General features: G+C 45.9%; 2 protein-coding genes and 1 non-coding gene across 3 annotated transcripts in view; all 3 read right to left on the bottom strand.

The window, feature by feature from the left end:
* SNX1 (sorting nexin 1) overlaps window positions 1-787 on the bottom strand; it is a 24,664-nt gene extending 23,877 nt beyond the window's left edge. The window contains 2 exon segments of the mRNA XM_032233132.1: window positions 629-688; window positions 782-787. Of these exon segments, the coding sequence (XP_032089023.1) occupies window positions 629-688; window positions 782-787 (66 nt within the window).
* A 2,168-nt stretch (window positions 788-2,955) lies between these two features.
* Window positions 2,956-20,022, bottom strand: LOC116519292 (activating signal cointegrator 1-like). Its single transcript, XM_032233130.1, has 10 exons — window positions 19,918-20,022; window positions 17,932-18,098; window positions 14,757-14,893; window positions 13,115-13,342; window positions 11,806-11,884; window positions 10,574-10,703; window positions 7,557-7,772; window positions 5,716-5,839; window positions 4,053-4,239; window positions 2,956-2,996 (listed from the first exon to the last, which is right to left on the bottom strand). The coding sequence occupies exons 1-10, from the start codon at window positions 20,004-20,006 to the stop codon at window positions 2,956-2,958; spliced, it is 1,398 nt and encodes a 465-aa protein (XP_032089021.1). The 5' UTR covers window positions 20,007-20,022.
* Window positions 11,093-11,199, bottom strand: LOC116519732. The gene has a single exon (XR_004256682.1). It is a non-coding gene; the product is annotated as a U6 spliceosomal RNA (small nuclear RNA).
* Window positions 20,023-21,125: the final 1,103 nt, after the last annotated feature.

Here is a 21,125-nt window from a genome sequence, read left to right as displayed (position 1 = left end):
AAGAAAGAAGAAGGAAGCAAGGAAGGAAGGAAGGAAGGAAGGAAGGAAGAAGAAACAAAGAGAAAGAAAGAAGGAAATGAAGGAAGAAGAAATTAAGGAAGGAAGGAAAGAAGAAAGGAAATTAAGGAAGGAAAGAAGGAAGGAAGGAATAGGAAGAAAGGAAATGAAGGAAGGAAGGAAGGAAGGAAAAGAAACAAAGAGAAAGAAGAAGGAAATGAAGGAAGGAAGAAAAAAATTAAGGAAGGAAGGAAGGAAGAAAGAAGGAAGAAAGGAAATTAAGGAAGGAAGAAAGAAAGAAAGAAGGAAGAAAGGAAATTAAGGAAGGAAGGAAGGAAAAATAAAGAAAGAGAAAGAAGGAAGGAAATGAAGGAAGGAAAAAAGAAAGAAAGAAGGTAGGAAATGAAGAAAGGAAGGACGGAAGAAAGAAAGAAAGAAAGAAGAGAGGAAATTAAGGAAGAAAGAAAGGAAGGAAGGAAAAGAAAGAAAGAAAGGCCTAGCAGCCAATATATAATATGTATGGGTATAACTAACCCCCTCCCCCCCCCCAAAAAAAAGAGGAAAGTCCAGGGCTTAATTTGAAAAACAGATAAAAGCCAAGGCCCAAATGTACTTTTAAATGCATGCTTACTTTTGCCACCAGTGTGAAACTGTTGAGATGGTTGGGCTTTTCCCTTCGAACCGCTGACCTCTAAAATAAGAAGGGTATCTTAACACCCCTGAGAATCTAGGCTGGGGATGGGGGCGGAGGGGGGGGGGGAGAGGGCGGGAAGGACTGTCTTACAATCATAGTCATTTGCTTTGGGGGGAAAGGAGCAAGGGAAGAGCTACCCTGCTTATACATAGCTGCTCATCTGGCATTAAGCTCTTTCCCTCTAAGGAGCTTAGAACACTAAATACAGCCAAGCCATCTTTATCGTTTTGTTAACTGTGAAAGTCGGGGAGGAGGAGGGGGCCCAGCCATAATACATTTCATTTCATGGCAAAGCAGCCATTTGCAAAAGGACACCTCTGAGTCCGATAATATCTCACCCAACATATCCAAACAGGCAGTGCTGAAATTCATTTTTTTTTTTTTTTACTACTGGTTCTGTGGTCGTGGCTGGTGGGCGTGGTGTTGTTTGGTGGTGGTGGGTTGGTGATCGTGGCAGGATACAGCATACAGCAAAATCTCCATTCTCACCCCACTCTGGGGCCAATTTAATAAACAATAAAAAATAAGTAAAGTGTGGCCAACAATCAGCTGAGTATTCAATTATTCTGGGGTTGCATCACTACGCTTAGGACCCCCATATAAACGTGATGGGGGCGGCGGGAGGCAGGGAAAGCAACATCAAAACATGCAGCAACTGTGTTAACCCCCCCCCCCCCCCCCGAGCTGTTTCTCCCCCACCCCTTCAACTACAGGTGGAAAACAGCACCACCTGGTGAATCGACCAGAAGGCTTAAAATGTTTAGGCTAGCGGTAGAATTCTGGGAGTTGAAGTCTACAGGTTTTTTAAGTGGCCGAGGTTGGATGCCCTTGGTCTACAGGAAGTCCTTGGTTTATGACTGCCCTGTTCTGTGACTGTTTGAAGTTGTGACGGCGCTGAAAAAAATAACTTTAGAATTGGTCCTTATGATGTCCACAACAGCCCAGGGGGTTGCACGATTACAATTTGGAGGCTTCGCAATCCACAGTCGTGTTTACGACTGTTGCAGCATTCTGTGGTCACCTGATGCTGGGAGTCTGTTGCAGACATGTGATGTTTTGCTCAATGATTGTGTCACTTTGCGATAAAGTGGCTAGCCCTAATTTGGGGGACTCATCACTAGCCTCTACCAGAAATTGGATTCTGATTGCCTTCTATGTATGATGTATTAGTAAGGTAAAGGTAAAGGTTTCCCCCTCGCACATATGTGCTAGCTGTTCCCGACTCTAGGGGGCGGTGCTCATCTCAGTTTCAAAGCCGAAGAGCCAGCGCTGTCCGAAGACGTCTCCGTGGTCATGTGGCCGGCATGACTAAACGCCGAAGGCACACGGAACGCTGTTACCTTCCCACCAAAGGTGGTTCCTATTTTTCTACTTGCATTTTTACATGCTTTCGAACTGCTAGGTTGGCAGAAGCTGGGACAAGTAACGGGAGCTCACTCCATTACACAGCGCTAGGGATTCAAACCGACAAACTGCCGACCTTTTGATCAACAAGCTCAGCGTCTTAGCCACTCAGCCACTGCTGAGTGCTAAATAAATAAATGTATTTACTTAAATAAATAAATAAAATAAACATCAAGGAAAATGGGGCATAAATTAGAAGCACAATCCCTGTTAAATCTGCAATTCTCAAAGAGAACTGGTTCCTTATCTTGTTAAGGCCCCCTACTAATTACCCAATAAACACCCCCTTAAACCCCTTTTCTGTTACCTATCTGGAAAGGTAAACAGTGCTTTCAAACTGCTAGAAGCTGAGACAAGTAACGGGAGCTCACTCCCACTCCGTGGCACTAGGGATTCGAACAGCCGAACTGCTGACCCTTTCTGACTGACAAGCTCAGCATCTTAGCCACTGAACCACCGTGCCCCCTTAGTAAGATAATGTAATTTTAAGAGGAGGGTGCATCGCGCTGCTGTGGGAAATAACCAATAGGTTAGAATCAATTCTTGAACATCCTCAGAAAACAAAAAATGATTGCCGGTGGCTGTCGAAAACATACTCCCCTGTTGCAATTTTCCCAAGCGTCCGCTGTGAAAAAAACATTGCGCAAAATTATAGGTCCCCAAAGTATATTTTTTTTTACAATTCACGGCAATCCCCAGGGTTTACAAGCCCCAGAGGGGAAAAAGGGAAGCACATGAACATCACAAACATGAAAGAAAGCAGCTAGAGCTCATTAAACCACACAAGCAGCTCCAATTAGAGATGGTGGCAAAATGTTTTTGCCTAAAACTTGTCCTCCTATAGAATCAGTTGACCTGATTCACAACAGCAGCTGGGCAAACCTCGTGTCACCCAAGCGGCCTATTTTAGGCAGAAGGCAGAGGAGAGAAATGTGTTAAATTCAGCTTGGAACAGAATTCCTCTGTTCACACAATGATCCTGGACAGATGCAGCTTCCAATTCCTCCAAAGTGGGTTCCCATGTTACGCTGTTCTCTTCTCTGGCTTCATGATGCACAAACCCTGGCCCAGAAGCTTATTCAAACACACCTTGGTTACAGCACACCATGATCTAGTGCAGGGCTGTTAAACTCCCGGCCTGTTGTGACCCAGGCTTCCCCCAAAAGCACGAGGCAGAGTCCTGATCCCCATAAACCCCCCCTTTATTAAGTGGATGTGAATTCCTCTCCTTCACATTCAGCCAAGGCCTGGCAAACAGTCGTTCAAAGGAGTATTTATGACTACAGACCTTATCTACCTTGGAAAGCTGCCATGTAAATATTGTCCAAGTGAGGTTGCGGTGCAAGGAAAGATTGAGTACAGAATCTCTGAGATTCACGGACAGATCTTCACACTCCTGAAGCGAATCTAATAACCGAATGAACGAATTGTTTCCTGCAAAAGCCCACTCCCCTTTCACTCCTCCTTTATTTCCTCAGGTAGGGGCGAATCACCTGCCACCTGTGGCTTTACTCCCAAGTCTACCCTAATTTTTGAGTTGTTCTTTTCTTCTGGCAGCTCTGTGCATGCGCATACTGGGAACAGGCTCCAGCTGTTTGGCTGCCTCACTGATGTCTGACTCTGAAAGCAGCTGATAACTGGCATAGGGCTTTGGCTCCCTCTCTGCCTCCGACACAGAGCCCCTCATCAGAGCCTTCCCCAGACTCCAGGACTGGCCCATCTTCCTCCCCAACCTCCTCACTGTCCGAATCTGCTGCCAGCTCCGCTGGTGGGCCACAACACAGCCTGCAGGCCGGATGTGTCATGCACTGGCCACCCCCACGCTCGGTTTAGCAAAGGGGGAGGGTGAAAAAATCCCAATGCGTCATGCGACACCACCGTGACAGCCTGAGTTTGACACCCCTGATCTCGTGTGAACCCAACCTCCAAGTGCTCCAGCTGACAGATCTCTGTTTACCTCTTGATCCCTTTGACAGCAAGGAGGCCCAAGGCTGATGCAGGCTCAGACCACAGCCGCCATCGGAAATCTCCTGTATCTCTCGATCCTGAATTCGTAGGCGACTTCTTTCTGAATCTGTGAGGTTCTTGCTCTCCGCAGAACTGTCCATTTTCCGGTGTGGGAGCAAACCAGCTTGGGCCACCCACTTCAATATCATTTAAAAGAGAAAAAAAAGAAAGAAACATTTTAAAACTTGGAATTGTACAATGGAAGGTAGGAATAGAAAGGGGTTTTTTTGGATTTGTGCTTCACTGCCATTGGGTGTTTGCTACTGACACTGAACATGTGTGACACATGAGTTTAGACACTAAAGTTTATTCAATTGGCTTCAGCTTAGTGTTACTTCTCAGCCCTTCCAACAGGTTGGGGATGCTCAAAGAAGACAAGTTATATCGGCGGGGGCAGGGGAAGAAATCCTAACCCTAGGATAGCAATCCCCACCATTTATTCCTGAAAAGAGAGATAGCACACAAACTTATATACCACTTCACTGTGCTTTTACAGCCCTCTCTAGGCGGTTTACAGAGTCAGCCTCTTGCCCCCAACAATCTGGGTCCTCATTTTACCAACCTCGGTAGGATGGAAGGCTGAGTCAACCTTGAGCCAGTCAGGATCGAACTCCAGACTGTGGGCAGAGTTTGCCTGCAATGCTGCATTCTAACAGGGAGGAGGGAGGGAAGGAGGGAAGGAAGGAAGATAGCAATAGCACTTAGACTTATATACCGCTTCACAGTGCTTTTAAAGCCCTCTCTAGGCAGTTTACAGAGTCAGCCTCTTGCCCCCAACAATCTGGGTCCTCATTTTACCCACCTCGGAAGGAAGGAAAGGTGAGTCAACATTGAGCCGGTCAGGATCGAATTCATGTCAGTGGGCACAGTGAGCCTGCAATACTGCATTCTAACCGAGAAGGAAGGAAGGATGGATGGATGGATGGATGGATGGATGGATGGATGGATGGATGGATGGAAGGAAGGAAGGAAGGAGGAATGGAGGGAGGGAAGGAATGGATGGAGGGAGGGAGAGAAAGAAGGAAGGAGGAAGGTAGCATAGCACTTAGACTTATATATCACTTCACAGTCCTTTACAGGCTCTCTAAGCAGTTTACAGAGTCAGCCTCTTGCCCCCAACAATCTGGGTCCTCATTTGACCCACCTCGGAAGAATGGAAGGCTGAGTCAACCTTGAGCCAGTGAGAATCAAGCTCATGGCAGTAGGCAGAGTGTGCCTGCAATACTGCATTCTAACCAGAAGGAAAGAAGGAAGGAAGGAAGGAAGGAAGGAAGGAAGAAGGAAGGAAGGAAGGAAGGAAGGAAGGAAGGAAGGAAGGAAGATAGCAATAGCACTTAGACTTATATACCGCTTCATAGTGCTTTTACAGCCCTATCTAAGTGGTTTACAGAGTCAGCCTATTGCCCCCAACAATCCGGGTCCTCATTTTACCCACCTCAAGAAGGATGGAAGGCTGAGTCAACCTTGAGCCTGGTGAGATTTGAACTGCCAAACTGCAGCTAGCAGTCAGCTGAAGTAGCCTGCAGTATTGCACTCTAACCACTGCGCCACCTCGGCTCAGATATTAGATTATTGGGGGGTATTTCATAGGAAGGAAGAGAAAAAATACTGACCACAGGAGCTGCCTGAAGAATGTGTGGATTCACCAAGACTCCCAAGTCTTCAAGTTTCCCGTCCGGAGTTTGCTTCGCCTTGACCAGCGAGCCGAGGCTGATCGCTTCAACCGTCTCATCCAACCTGTAAGGACAACCCGCCAAATTGGCTTTTAGTCCCGCGACAGTCAACTTCCCTCTCCGTATAAGAGCTCTGGATGAAAAACGCCCTTCTCACGCGAACCTGGACCAGTGGGTCCTTAATGAGCTGCAAATGCTGAGAATGCATTTGCTGAATTATTTAACGGCATCCTCAATTATTACCCTGGTTAGCAAGTCAGTAGTAACTCTCTTAAGGGTTTGAGCCTGCTATTTTCCTTCCCCTCTGGAGCTTTTAAGGAAGCTTACTATTCGGCAGATCAGAATGAATGAACGCCAGAGACAAATCAATCACGGCGGCTGATATTTTCCTACGGCAAATGCAGGACTTGCCTCTTTGCTGCCTGCTCAGTCCACTGTCTGGTTGCAGAACCGACAGGATATATAAGCGTGCTGTAAATTGCGAAGGTTTCTGTCTGTTGCTGAAATCTTAAGTCTCTACTGGCCCAGCCCAGAGAGAGGCAGAAAACTAGCTTAGAACTATAGCTCCTTTTCTTTGAAGATGTTTCGCTTCTAATCCAAGAAGCTTCTTCAGCGCTAACCTCAGCTGTATGCAAGGAATATACATCCTTCTGTTCCCCACCATCCAATTAGAGCTGAAGAAGCTTCTTGGATGAGAAGGGAAACGTCTTCAAAGAAAAACCAGGAAGTCCAGTTGCCTCCTTCAAAAAAGCACCTTTGGGACCACCATGACTGAGAATCTCCACAGACATCGAGGACTAACTGTATTTGAAGGGCCGTAAGTCCTTCCTGTCAGCACAAATTCTTCAGAGTCGTTCATGGAGGCTTAAACGGGGTTTGTGAATGAATGAATGAATGAGAGGAGCAACAGAGAAAAAATCTAAGCTCCTCCCAACATATCCACTCCCATCCAAAGTACATCCACTGCAGTGGTGGGATTCAATTTTTTTTTACGACTGGTTCTGTGGGCATGGCTTGGTGGTTCCACCACAAAACCGCGGAGGACAAAATCGCAGTCAATGAAAGTGCGCATTTGACGTCATCACAGCACGACGAAAACAACGCGCTGTGATCGAAAAATGTAAAAATAAAGCGAAAACCTTACCCTAACCCCCCCAAACCTAACCCTAACCCTAACCCTAACCCTTAACCTAACCCTTAACCTAACCCTAAACCTAACCGTTAACGTAACGCTAAACCTAACGCTAACCCTTAACCTAACGCTAAACGTAACCCTAACGCTCTAAACCTAACCCTAACCCTTAACCTAATCCTAACCCTAACCCTAACACTAACCCTTACCTTTATGTGAATCGGCTTGCTTTAATGTAATTTTTATTTAAATTTTTAATTTTTTTCGTCGCGCTGTGATGACGTCAAATGCGCGCTTTCGTCGATCGCGCTTTTGTCGTCCGCGGTTTTGACGGGTCACGGGCTTGGTGGGTGTGGCAGAGGAAGGTTACTGTAGAATCTCCCTTCCCTCCCCACTCCAGGGGAAGGATACTGCAAAATCCCCATTCCCTTCCGATCAGCTGGGACTCGGGAGGCAGAGAATAGATGAGGGCGGGGCCAGTCAGAGATGGTATTGACCACCCACTCCAAATTTCTGCTACCGGTTCCCCAGAACTGGTCACAACCTGCTGAATACCACCTCTGACCCACCGTTTCCAGAAGGACTTGCCTGTCCCAACCGTGATCTTGAGTCGACCACTCCCACCTCCCCACCGCTCCGGGATCCTCACTTGCTGTGATAGTCCGCCATGTTGTCGTTTTCTTCCCGGATCTGCCGACCGGCGAAGTCGATGGTGATTTTCTTGGACAGCCGCGAGGCGTGCCGCAGTTCGTACAGCTCCTTCGCCCTCTTCTCCAGCACCTGCCTCTCCTGCTTGGACAGCCACTGGTTGGAGTCGGTAGCAAAGTAATCAGACTCGTCGTCGATCACTTGAGTTCGCCGCACACTGTGGGAGGCGGGCAAGGCAGCACCATTACGACAGTACATCACTGTGTCGGCATCCGGGAAGCCATCTGATATCAATCCAGACCAGGGGTCTCCAACCTTGACAACCTTTAAGACTTGTGGACTTCAACTTGTGGACTTCAACTCCTACACAAGTCTTAAAGTTGCTAAGGTTGGAGACCCCTGAGTCAGGCTATTGGTCCAGAGGCCTCTACAGTCTTCTGAAAGTCAGCATCGCCCCAGGAGTGTTTCCAATCGTTTGTTACTTGACCCCTTTAACTGAAATGGAAATTGGGACCCTCTTCACGATGTAAAGTGGGTGTTCTTTTAATAGACCATGGGTACTTCGAATACATCTCTGATACATGAGGGCTCTCCAATTGTAATGACCCGGGGCATGGTACAAAGGCAACACAGCCAGAGAACCGGGATGAGTCCCTTTATTAACACCAACTATGCCCCCAAGGTCCCTTTCAACTCTCCGGTGTGGAGAAAAGCTCTTCCACAAACCTGTAACAGCCTTTGGCTGAAAATACTCCAGTCCAAATGCTGTAAGCAGAAAACTTCTGACTATAAATCCAACAAGGCAAGATAAGGTAATTAATCCGACAGGCAGGACGAGGAAGAAGTGAAGTATCACGGCAGTAAATCAAACCAGTTGGGAGGATGCCAGGAACTCAGACAAGCAATTCACACCAGATGAACTGAGCATTTGTTCCCGACAACAGCCCCTCCCATTTGCCTCTCCTTTAAACTCCATCCCCAGGTGTGCCTTGTGAAGGGAATCAGGGCCCTTTCCTCTCTCGTAAGCCACGCAACCCACGTCGCTCTCTTCTCCGTTCTTCCCTGTGCGCCCTAGGATGAGGAGGGGGTGGGCCTTGGTCTTCATCTGAACCCCCTCTCTCTTGTTCTACCTTTCCCCTGCTCTGCCCAGCCTGACTTTGCCCTTCCCCAGTTTCCTCCACAGCCAACGGAGCCACTCTCCCGCTCCCTGTCATCTGTTCATCTTCCCCCTCGGATTCAGACTCCGACGGGGTCATGACACAGCTTTTCATGATGAACCTATTTATTGATATCTGGCCCTTATTATTATAAATAATTCAAAGGGATGAACACACACAATACTCCTTCCTTCTATTTTCCCCCATCACAACCCTGTGAGGTGGGCTGGGCTGAGAGAGAGAGAGAGAGACGGACCGGCCCAAAGTCGCCCAGCTGGTTTTCATGCCTAAGGCGGCACTTAGAACTCACCGCCTCCTAGTTTCTAACTTGGTGCCTTAACTACCAACTGTTTATTTGTGCGTACCCAGATTAAAATTAATCACAGTGCAGTAGATTTTACCTATAATGGGCCGCATAAGAAGCCTGCGGCTGACAGAGAGAAACATTTTCTTTTTCTCAATCCAGCTCAATCCGAGCCCTTCTATCAAATAGCATCCCCCAGTTGGAGTTCTCCTGTCAAAAGGCAAGTCCAGCCAGCAGAGATTCTCACTGTTAATGATTTGCCCAGCGGGCTTTTTCCCCTCGCTCTTCAGGAAAGCAACTGCAGGTTTGCCATTAAAGGCAACCTGCTGGCTTAAAGCTGAAGCTGGTGGGGCTGCTTTTAACAGAAAGGGCAAGAGCAAGGCTCAGTGGCCACGGATGTAAACTGCAGGTGGAGTTCCTTCCAGCACAACTGTGAACGCGGGAGAACAAACGCATCAGTCCATCTGCATTTAAAAGACACGAGCCACTCCTTTGAAGACAGGTAAAGGTAAATGTTCCCCTCGCACATATTTGCTAGTCGTTCCTGACTCTAGGGGGCGGTGCTCATCTCCATTTCAAAGCCAAAGAGCCAGCGCTGTCCCAAGACTTTCTCCATGGTCATGTGGCCGGCATGACTCTTCTCCTGGCGCACTGTGCTTCTCTCCCCCCCACCGGAAGCTCCTCTCAAAATTGTGGCGCCAACCGGTGACGGAGCCACAGCAGAGGGAAGAAAGAGCCACATGTGGCTCCAGAGCCACAGTTTGCTGACCCCTGTTATAGACAACTGTGAACAAAGCTAGCTACCTCGGTGCCCACCACGAAGAGTCAAAATCCAATACATTTTGGAAGCATCCAGCTGGGGAAATTTAGTCTATTCCTCCTTTTCTAGGTTACTCTCCCACATACTGTTCTGACCTAGGATTCCCCAAATAGCACGAAGCAGATTTCTGGTCCCGACAAAATCCCTTTTATTAGACAAATCTGAATTCCTCTCATTCACATTCAGCAAAGGCCTGGCAAACAATCTTTCAAAGGAATATTTATGACTACAGACCTTATCTATCTTGGAAAGCTGCCATGTAACTATTTTCCAAATGAGGTACTGTGCAAGGAAAGACTGGGCACAGAGTCTCTGAGATTCACGGACAGATCTTCACACTCCTGAAGCGAATCTAATGACCGAAGGAACAAATTGTTTCCTGCAAAAGCCCACTCCTCTTTCGCTCCTCTTTTATGTCCTATGGGAAGTGCCAGTCTCCTTCCACCTGTGACTTTACTCCCAAGTCGACCCTGATTTCTGAGTTGATCTTTTCTTCGGGCAGCTCTGCGCATGCGCACACTGGGAACAGGCTCCAGCTGTTCCTCTGCCTCACTGCTGTCTAGCTCCGTAGGCACCTGATCACTGCCAGACAGCCTCAGCCCCGTCTCTGCCTCTGACACAGAGCCCTCGTCCAAGCCTTCCTCAGCCTCCAGGACTGGCCCAGGCTCCTCCCCAACCTCCTCTCTGTCCGACTCTGCTGCCAGCTCCCCTGGCTGCTGGCGGGCCACAACACATACCTGTTTTTGTCATACTCCAGCAGTTTGTCTTTGTGCTTCACAGCCATCTCCAGACCTGACTTAAGTCGAGTCTCCTGAAGTTGGAGCAAGTCTTTGTCATTCATGTCTGTCTTCCCAGAATTTTCAACACCTAAGGAAACCGCCCGGCCCCAAAAGAAACTCAATTTAGTACAAAGAAGAAGCAAGTCAGAAATTAAATGTTTCCCTTTACTATTTTTTTAATTGAAATTTTTAGAAAAAAAAAACTTTTACAAATGTTTACCTCCCCCCCTGCCCTCCCCCCCACCCCCCCAACCTTCCCCTCCCCCGACTTCCCAGAACCAACACAGGGTATAAATCTTTAACAAAGATGTTCTAAAATAAACTTAAAGAAAGTTAGTATCATCTTTCAATTGAGCTTTAACTCCTCTTTGCTAGGCTAACTCTAAACAGATTATATCATTCCTTGTTTCTTCAGTCATAAACTATCTGGAATTTCTTAGTCCCATGTTTATTTTGAGTATAGTCAATCCATCTTCTAAAAATACGGAACGCTTCATGAATTTACGTGTCATCCTTACGCAGGGGCCATGCTAATCTTCTCTGTATCGTTCCAATTTTAGTATATGTGCTGCCGAAGCAAGCACTCCCCCCACCTTTACTATTTTTAGGAGTGTTTTTTCCTTAATTATTATAAACAACAATATACTGGAGATTTTGGCATTACAGACGGCCCTCGACTTGTTTAGTGACCATCTGAAGTTACAATGGCACCGGAAAAAAATGACTTATTACCATTTTCCACTTACGACCATTGCAGCATCTCCAGGGTTGCGTGATTTACTTTTCGATGCTTGACAAGTGACTCACATTTATGACGGTTACAGTGTCCCGGGGTCATGTGATCACTTTTTACAACTTCCAGACAAGCAAAGTCGATGGGGAAGTCAGATTCACTTAACAACCATGTTACTAACTTAACAACCGCTGTGATTCACTTAACAACAGTGACAAGAAAGCTCATAAAGCGGGGGCAAAATTCACTTAGCCAATGTCTCCCTAACACATATGCGTAAGGGGAACCTTTACCTTATAAACTATCATTGTTAAAAGTTTTAAAACAAACGGGTGCTTTTCAATCAGCCCAGATTTTCAAGTATTGTTGTGTCCCCCTCATCACGTGATCGTGATTTGCAACTTTCCTTGCCAGCTTCCCATAAAAAAAAGCCGATTGTCCTTCGGAAAATACCAACCTCCCAAAAGTTTCTTTAACAGCTTTTGGCTCTTGTTGGAATCCCGTTGCAAGACATCCTGTTCTTCTTTGGTGCACACCTGCAAGAGAAGAAGAAACGTCCGGCTAAAGTTAAGTCTTCCAACTACACGTAGGAAATATCTTTGCTCGTTGCTGCAGGTGCATAATTTGTCCACTGGTAAGACTGCTCTCAAAACTGTAACTTCATCTGCATGTGATAGGAAAGCATTTTCCAAATTAAAATAGGTTCAAAGCAAATTAAAAACTACCAAGTGTCAAGTAGAGACTTCACTACCTTTCTCATGAGAAGAATAGAGCTGGAAGGGACCTTGGAGGTCTTCTAGTCCAGCCTCCTACTCAAGCAGAAGAATCTACAAGGGACTGTCCAGTTTCTTCTTAAAAACCTCCAGAGATGAAGTGCCCACCATGTTCCTTGCTGCTTTCCATCCAACCACTCCAGGGGCCGGATACTATGCATGGTGGGCCGTAGTTTGAGGATGCCTATGCTATCATGTCACTCCTAATCCTTTCCTCTAGCCAAACCCAAATCCTGCAGCTGTTCTTCATATGTTTTGGTCTCCAGGCCTTTGATCTTTGATCTAGACTCATTTCTTGCCTTATAGCTCAGGAATATGTAGCCTTGTTTAGAATACCTTTCTCTATTTTTTTTAATGAGCATATTGTGGCTGTTTTACAGTGGGAGCTTTTGTGCTGTAACCAAAGGGGAATCTGGGGTTATGACAGGTATCTCTTTCATCGCAGTGTTAAACAGATACCTGTATTTTTCAGAGTATAAGACGCACCGGAGTATAAGACGCACCAAGATTTTGAAGAAGCAAATTAAAAAAAAGTTTTTGCACTCTGCAGACCTCCCAAAAAGGCCCGTTTTTCGTAAAAATGGGTGGGTTTTTTGTCAAAAAAAAAGGGCATGCATAGCCTTAAGGAGACATAGAGTGCTCCTCGGGGCTGGGGTGGGTGGGTAACATTAAGCAAAAAATGGCCCGTTTTTTGCTCATTTCTTCTCTTCCCCAGCCCCAGGAGCACTCTATAAGCCCCCTAAAGGCTCTGCATGGCCATTTTGGTGAAGGGGGCAGGGTTTTGGGAGGCCAAAAATTCTGTATTTAGTGTATAAGATGCACCCAGATTTTCAGCCTCTTTTTTGAGGGAACAAGGTGTATCTTATACTCCGAAAAATACGGTATTTAAAATATAAACTGAAATATAATATTTCAAAGAGGTTTCTCCTTAAAACAGCACCATCCTTGCTGCTTTTATAAAAAAACTAAAACCTACAGGAGATTTTAGCATACCAGAGTTCCACAGAATAGGCAAGGCCCAGACCCTTCTTGTTCACAAACGATGCGCCCGCACGTCAAACAGTTGTTGATGAGTTTGTGCTTCTGGGCCAGGCACTCACAGGAATGGCGTCCTGGAAGCATGACGGCCAGCTTGTCCTGACCTTCTTTTGTGTACAAATTGACGTATTTCGCCTTCTTCTTGGTGGAACAGGAGCTGTTGCCTCTGGGGAACTCCTGGGCCTGTTATAAAGGTGGAGAAAGAGGGATACAATGAAGAAAGGAAAGCCTATCAGAGAGCAGATAGACTATCAGTGTGTGTGTGTGTATGTGTGTGTGTACTCTCTCTCTCCCTCCCTCTCCCCCCGGATGTCGATAGATAGATAGATAGATAGATAGATAGATAGATAGATAGATAGATAGATAGATAGATACATACATATAAATAGATACATATAGATAGATAGATAGATAGATAGATAGATAGATAGATAGATAGATATAGATAGATGATAGATCAATAGATACATATAAATAGATAGATACATATAGATAGATAGATAGATAGATAGATAGATAGATAGATAGATAGATAGATATAGATAGATGATAGATCGATAGATACATATAAATAGATAGATAGATAGATAGATAGATAGATAGATAGATAGGGATAGATAGATAGATATACATATAAATAGATAGGTAGGTAGGTAGGTAGGTAGGTAGGTAGATATAGATAGATAGATAGATAGATAGATAGATAGATAGATAGATAGATACATAGATAGATAGATACATAGATATAAATAGATAGATACATATAGATAGATAGATAGATAGATAGATAGATAGATAGATAGATAGATATAGATAGATGATAGATCAATAGATACATATAAATAGATAGATACATATAGATAGATAGATAGATAGATAAATAGATATAGATAGATGATAGATCGATAGATACATATAAATAGATAGATAGATAGGGATAGATAGATAGATATACATATAAATAGATAGATAGGTAGGTAGGTAGGTAGGTAGGTAGGTAGGTAGGTAGATATAGATAGATAGATAGATAGATAGATAGATAGATAGATAGATAGATAGATAGATAGATAGATAGATGATAGAACTTCCTGAACTGAAATTAGTTCCCCATTTCCCTGAAAGATATTATTTTCACTGAAAAATAATGGGTAAACATTAAATTAGCACTTAGCAATTACGTACCACTTCACAGCCCTCTCTAAGCAGTTTACAGAGTCAGCCTATTGCCCCCACAACAATCTGGGTCCTCATTTTCCCCTCCTTGGAAGGATGGAAGGCTGAGTCAACCTTGAACCTGGTGGGGGATGCGAACTGCCAAATTTGCAGGCAGCCGGCAGTCAGCAGAAGTGGCCTGCAGTACTGCACTCTGACCATTGCGCCACCACGGCTCATTATTCTATATTTATTAAAATCAATTTTAACTGCTCCTCTATCCAGGGTTTTGTGATATTTGGAGTAAGATAAGGCCTTATTATTCACCATGAAGAGCAGAGGGCCCTTGAAACGCACAGAGAGAAATAATTATAATCAATGGCATAAAAAGGTACTACTCCAAAATGAATGTGTTTTAAAAACCATAGACACCAAATGCACCTACCTTGGCTAAATCGAGTGGTGTTTTTGCTTTCTCTACAAGCTGGCAGGTTTCAACATAAATAGGTGTTTCCTGTTTATTTCTCCCTTTATGCCTTCCTCTCTTTGTCTGGTCTCCTGGCCGAGGAGTATCCGAAATATCTAAAAAGAACAGGAGAAATGTAGCAGATGCTGGTTTGGGTCCAGATTTTTTCCTCATCTTGGCTCCCCAAAGTGCTCCATATCAACCCTTCCCCCCAAGGATCAATTGGACAGTCCAAAGGATTGATAAATCTCTGGTGTTCAAAAGGGGGATCAGTGTCTGGGGGTCAATAGATGCTGAAGAAATGATGGGAGGTTGATTGGGATTAATTTATCTTTGGGGATCCCCTGTAGACCTTCATGCCAATTCCCAGTTTAGAGTTTAGAGTTTAGAGTAATTTATTTATATGCCGCCCTTTTCCCTGGGGGGACTCAGGGCGGCTTACAACTTGAAAAGGGAGGGAAACAAACAATTGACACATAAGACAATACATCATTAAAAGCACGACATTCATACTATTCAGGTGGGTTACAGTCTTTAATCCCAGGCCTGACGGGATAGCCAGTTTTTAAGGGCTGTGCGGAAGGTCTGGAGGGTGGTGAGGGTACGAATCTCCACGGGGAGATCGTTCCATAGGGTCGGAGCTACTACTGAAAAGGCTCTCCTCCGCGTAGTTGCCAGTCGACATTGACCGGCAGATGGAACTCGGAGGAGGCCTAATCTATGGGATCTAATTGGTCGGGTGGAGGTAATTGGCAGTAGGCGGTCTCTCAAGTACCCAGATCCACTACCATGAAGGGCTTTGAAGGTGATAAGTAGCACCTTGAAGCGTACCCGGAGATCGACCGGAAGCCAGTGCAGCTCACGGAGGATAGGTGTTATGTGAGTGAAGCGAGGTGCACCCACAATCGCTCGCGCGGCCGCATTCTGGACTAGCTGAAGTCGCCGGATACTCTTCAAGGGCAGCCCCATGTAGAGCACATTGCAGTACTCCAGCCTAGAGGTCACAAGGGCACGAGTGACTGTTGTGAGAGCCTCCCGGTTCAGGTAGGGGCGCAACTGGTGCACCAGGCGAACCTGGGCAAATGCCCCCCTGGTCACAGCTGACAGATGGTGTTCAAAAGTCAGCTGTGGGTCCAGGAGGACTCCCAAGTTGCGGACCCTGTCTGAGGGGCGTAATATTTGACCCCCCAGCCTGAGAGATGGAATACTTGCCGAATTAGTGGGAGGGAAACACAACAGCCACTCGGTCTTATCTGGGTTGAGCACAAGCTTGTTAGCCCTCATCCAGTCCCTAACAGCTTCAAGGCCCTGGTTCATCACGTCCACCGCTTCATTGAGTTGGCACGGGCGGACAGATACAACTGAGTATCGTCCGCATACTGGTGGTATTTTATCCCGTGCCGCCGAATGATCTCGCCCAGCGGTTTCATGTAGATGTTAAAAAGTAGGGGGGACAAGACCGAACCCTGCGGCACCCCATATGTTAGGGGCCTAGGGGTCGATCTCTGCCCTCCAACTAACACCGACTGCGACCTGTCCGAGAGGTAAGAGGAGAACCACCGCAAAACAGTGCCTCCCACCCCCACCTCCCGCAGTCGTCGCAGAAGGATACCATGGTCGATGGTATCGAAAGCCGCTGAGAGGTCAAGGAGAACCAGGATGGAGGCGTGGCCTCCGTCCCTGGCTCTCCAGAGGTCATCGGTCAATGCGACCAAAGCGGTTTCTGTGCTGTAGCCAGGCCTGAAGCCAGACTGGAATGGGTCCAGGTAACTAGCTTCCTCCAAGGACCGCTGGAGCTGAAAGGCCACCACCTTCTCAACAACCTTCCCCACAAAGGGGAGGTTGGAGACTGGACGGTAGTTGTTAAGAACGGCTGGATCCAAGGATGGTTTCTTCAGGAGGGGTCTCACCACCGCCGCCTTAAGAGCGGGGGGAAAGACCCCCTCCCGAAGGGAGGCGGTAACAACCGCCTGGATGCAGCCCCGTGTCACCTCCCTGCTGTTAGCAACCAGCCAGGAGGGGCACGGGTCCAGTACACATGTGGAGGCACTCACAGCTCTCATGGCCTTGTCCACGTCCTCAGGGGCAACTGCTTGAAACTCAACCCAGCGATGGCCTACCAGATTATCCCCCTGTGCCTCGGCTGGATCTGCGAAATTGGAGTCCAAGTCCGACCGAAACCGAGCAACTTTGTCCGCTAGGAACTGGACATAATCCTCAGCCCTACCCTTCAGTTCTGAAGGTGAGTGAGGTGACTCAACTAACAGCCTTCATTGTAAGAAATGTTGACTGCTATAATTCAGCAAACTGCGGAGGGCAATATTTGAGCTACAATACATTTAGGCAGCTCTATCAAAACAGAAATGAAGAAACGGAGGTAGTGATAGGTTTTATTTTCCTGGACTCCAAGATCATCGCAGATGGAGACTGCAGCCAAGAAATTAAGACACTTGCTCCTGGGGAGGAAAGCTATGGCATACCTAGACAACATACTAAAAAGCAGAGACATCACCCTGCCAACAAAAGTAAGTATAGTCAAGACTATAGTTTTCCCAGTTGCAATGGATGGCTGTGAAGGTTGGACTATAAGGAAGGCTGAGCGCCAAAGATTGGAGACCTTTGAACTATGATGCTGAGGAAGAATCCTACGAGTCCCTTGGACTGCAAAGCGATCAAACCGGTCAGTCTTAGAGGAGATCAACCCTGACTGCTCTTTAGAAGGCCAGATCCTGAAGATGAATCTCAAATACTTTGGCCACCTAATGAGAAGGACTCACTGGAGAAGAGCCAAATGCTCTTAGGCTTGTGGGCAAAGATTGAGGCAAAGATTGAGGGCAAATGAAGAAAGGGACGACAGAGAATGAGGTGGCTGGATGGAGTCACCGAAGCAGTAGGAGTGAACTTGAATGGACTCTGGGGGATGGTGGAGGACAGGATGTCCTGGAGGAACTTTATCCATGGGGTCACGATGGGCCAGACATGATTTTGCAACTAACAACAACAACAACATCAAACCTACAAGAATTCAGACCATGTTAGATGGTAGCAAAGGGCTGACGTTTGCTACTGATTGGGATTAATTTAACAATGATTTGCTAAACTCCTCTTTATCCCTGAACGAATGTGTGTATCTCCTTTTCTGCTCCCCACTTACCATCCTTTTTCTGATACAGTGGCAAAGGATCCAAAGTTGTAGAACGGGACTGTTTCCACCTGGCTACAAGCTCATCTATGAAGCACTTCTTCTGGCCATCTCTCCCTTGGATTAAATCCGTGACATACTCGCGAATCTCTTCCTCGTCATCAATAGACAAAATATATCTAAAAATATAAAGTGGGTTATGTCTAGGTACCTACGAAAATACAATTTGGGAAATTCAAGGTTGAAAAACACTGGCCCCGACTTTGTTACCAGGATCTCTTATCATTGTAATGATCATTGTTACATTTCCTTGTGTTAGAAACAGTGCACGTTCGCATATGGAACTACCTGAGACAATAACTTAAAAGCAGCAAAGAAACTTATTAACGTGTTTGCAAACACAGGTGCACAGAGAAAGTGGACAGAGAACAAAGCATGAAGGTCAGTTTATATCCCCTTACTTAGACTCGCCACCCCCTTGTTAGCATAGCATCCTGTTGAAGCATTTAGTTTACACTCCCCCCCCCCCAATAACCCCTGGTCTAGCAACATTTTCAGTTTTAACTGTGTAACCCTTTTCTTCGCATAAGCTTGACTGTTCTTGTTCCCCTGCTTGTTACAGCGGGCATCTCGCTTGTTGGGCTTATGATTTCACCCGCCTGATATTTTTTAGCTTGTTACCCATTACCTGTTTTTGAAGACAGCTTTACAATTTTTTTCCAGTTGCACGCATTTATGCGAAGCATTTTAGAAACAATACATACTCCGTTTTGTTTTTTTCATTTAATATTTGTATGTAACTAGACGCGAGAACAGTTTTTCCCCCCCTCGAATGCCATCATTCTGCTAAACGAATAATTCCCACAACACTGTCAAACTATTCACTAAGGCTGCATTACTATTACTATTAGTCTTTTCATCGTTCCTATTACCCATCTCCTCCCGCTTATGACTGCAGGACTGTAACTTGGTTGCTTGTATCTTTACGATTTATATTGATATTGATTGTTTCCTGATTGCTTATTTGTACAATATGACTATCATTAAGTGTTGTACCTTATGAGTCTTGACAAATGTATCTTGTCTTTTCATGTACACTGAAAGCCTCTGGACCAAAGACAAATTCCTTGTGTGCCCAATCACACTTGGCCAATAAAGAATTCTATTCTATTCTTTTCTATTCTATTCTATTCTACTTTCTCTTCTCATGTTCCATTCCATTCCTATTCTATATACATTAAGAACCTACGCAAAAGAAGACAAATTCCTTGTGTGTCCAATCGCACTTGGCCAATAAAGAATTCTATTCTATTCTATTCTATTCTTTTCTATTCTATTCTACTTTCTCTTCTCATATTCCATTCCATTCCTATTCCTATTCTATATACACTAAGAACCTACGCACCAAAAACAAATTCCTTGTGTGCCCAATCACACTTGGCCAATAAAGAATTCTATTCTATTCTATTCTTCTATTATTATTCTATTCTACTCTATTCTTCTGTTCTATTATATTATTATTCTATTCTATATTCTATTCCTATTCCAATTCTATTTTCTAATTTCTATTCTATTCAACAAAATTTGTATATTATCACTCACAATGCCTAGGTTCACACAACACCACGAGCTGCCAACAAGCCACAATAGGGTTTCCATGCGCTGCAGTAAAGCCGCTGGTCATCCTCCCAGACCCCACAGCCTCAATTGGCCAAGGCTGTCACCTCACTGGGTTAAAAGGCTGGGCCGGCTCCTTCCACGCCCCGCACCTGTTGAACCTCTGCCTGCTGTGCTGCCCAAGGGGCAAAGCAACCCCCTCGGCCTGGCGTTCAAGGAAGGCCTGCAGGGGCCAAAGGAGACCAAAGGTGCAGGCCAGAGAGGCCACCCTTCGACCTCCCAGGCAAAGCTGAGAGGGCAGCCCGGGACAAAGTGACATCGTGGGGGGACGCCGGCTCTGCCCCGTGCTTCCCTTTTGCCCCCGACTCCCCCCATGCTCACTGGATAATCTCCTCGCTGACATCCAGGCCAAAAGTGCCGCGCAGCTGCCCCGTGCACCACGACACGAGCGCCGCCGCCGCCGCCATCATCTCGGCTTCTGACAGCGACGCCTTCATGACGGGGGAAGAAGAAAGCGGGTGCACACGTAACATACACGCATACACGAAAAGCCGGCCGGGCTTCGGTTTGGTGCAGCGCGCAAAGGCGCCCGGCTGGGCAACGGCGGCCGCGTATTTCTAGTTCCGGCGCCTCCTCCCCTCTAACTATAGTAGAGCGGCCTTGAGGGTTAGAACAAGGGAGTGCAAACTTGGCAGCTTCTAAGACTTGGGGATTTCAACTGCCAGAATCCCCCAGCCAGCCATGTCCACTAGAACAATTACATATTGGAGCTTCAATCTGAAGTCTTATGGGATGTACGTGGTTGGCTTATGGTTTGCTGGCTGGGGAATTCTGGGAGTTGAAGTCCACAAATCTTAAAAAGTTCCCAACTTTGGACAGCCCTGGTTTAATGTGTTCTGTAAATCCAGGCAATTGGAATAAGTCAAGACACTTTTCTTTACCCGCAATTAGCATGGTGCATGAAGTTTGTCAAGCATGCATAAGATAAGAGGTATAAGTATAAACATGATTATGAATACAGGAAATGGATACGAATACGTGGGGACAGTAGGAGAGGGACGGTAGGCACATTGGTGCTCTTATGCACACCCCCTTACAGACCTCTTAGGAATGGGGTGAGGTCGGCAGTAGACAGTCTAAGGTTAAAGTTATGGGGGTTTGGGGATGAAACCAGAGTCAGGTTGTGCATTCCAGGCATTGACCACTCTGTTGCTCAAGTTGTATTTTCTGCAATCGAGTTTGGTACGGTTTACCTTAAGTTTGTATCTGTTGTGTGCGATTGAAGCTGAAGTAGTCATTGACAGATAGGACATTGTAGCAGATTATTTTGTGTACTAAGGTAGCTACAACTTGCTTGTTTCTACCATTGTGAACCCTTTAGATGGCACACACACAACTTAGACCAGAGAGATTTGGAGTGTGGGTTAGTTTTGCGGTAAGATTTGAAAAGCCAGTATATAATTAAATAATACACCCAAGGGGAACAACTGAAACAAAAACCATATTAGCAACTGAGCCTTGATGAAGGTTGCAGGTGAACATTAGAGGGAACTATAGGATTAGGCTGGAAAGAATTAAAACAGTTAAGG

The sequence above is a fragment of the Thamnophis elegans genome, chromosome 16 (assembly GCF_009769535.1).
Source record: "Thamnophis elegans isolate rThaEle1 chromosome 16, rThaEle1.pri, whole genome shotgun sequence".
Lineage (NCBI taxonomy): Eukaryota > Metazoa > Chordata > Lepidosauria > Squamata > Colubridae > Thamnophis > Thamnophis elegans.
Note: the sequence above shows the minus strand (reverse complement) of the source record. Positions and strands in the feature narration are given on the sequence as shown.

Excerpts from the sequence above, each read along its gene's own strand:
- LOC116519292 (XM_032233130.1), bottom strand. The coding sequence starts at position 20,006 with ATGATGGCGGCGGCGGCGGCGCTCGTGTCGTGGTGCACGGGGCAGCTG. Across the intron at positions 13,343-14,756 it reads CACCACTCGATTTAGCCAAG|GCCCAGGAGTTCCCCAGAGG; the intron begins GTAGGTGCATTT and ends CCTTTATAACAG. Across the intron at positions 7,773-10,573 it reads CTGGAGTATGACAAAAACAG|TGTGCGGCGAACTCAAGTGA; the intron begins GTATGTGTTGTG and ends CGCCTCCCACAG.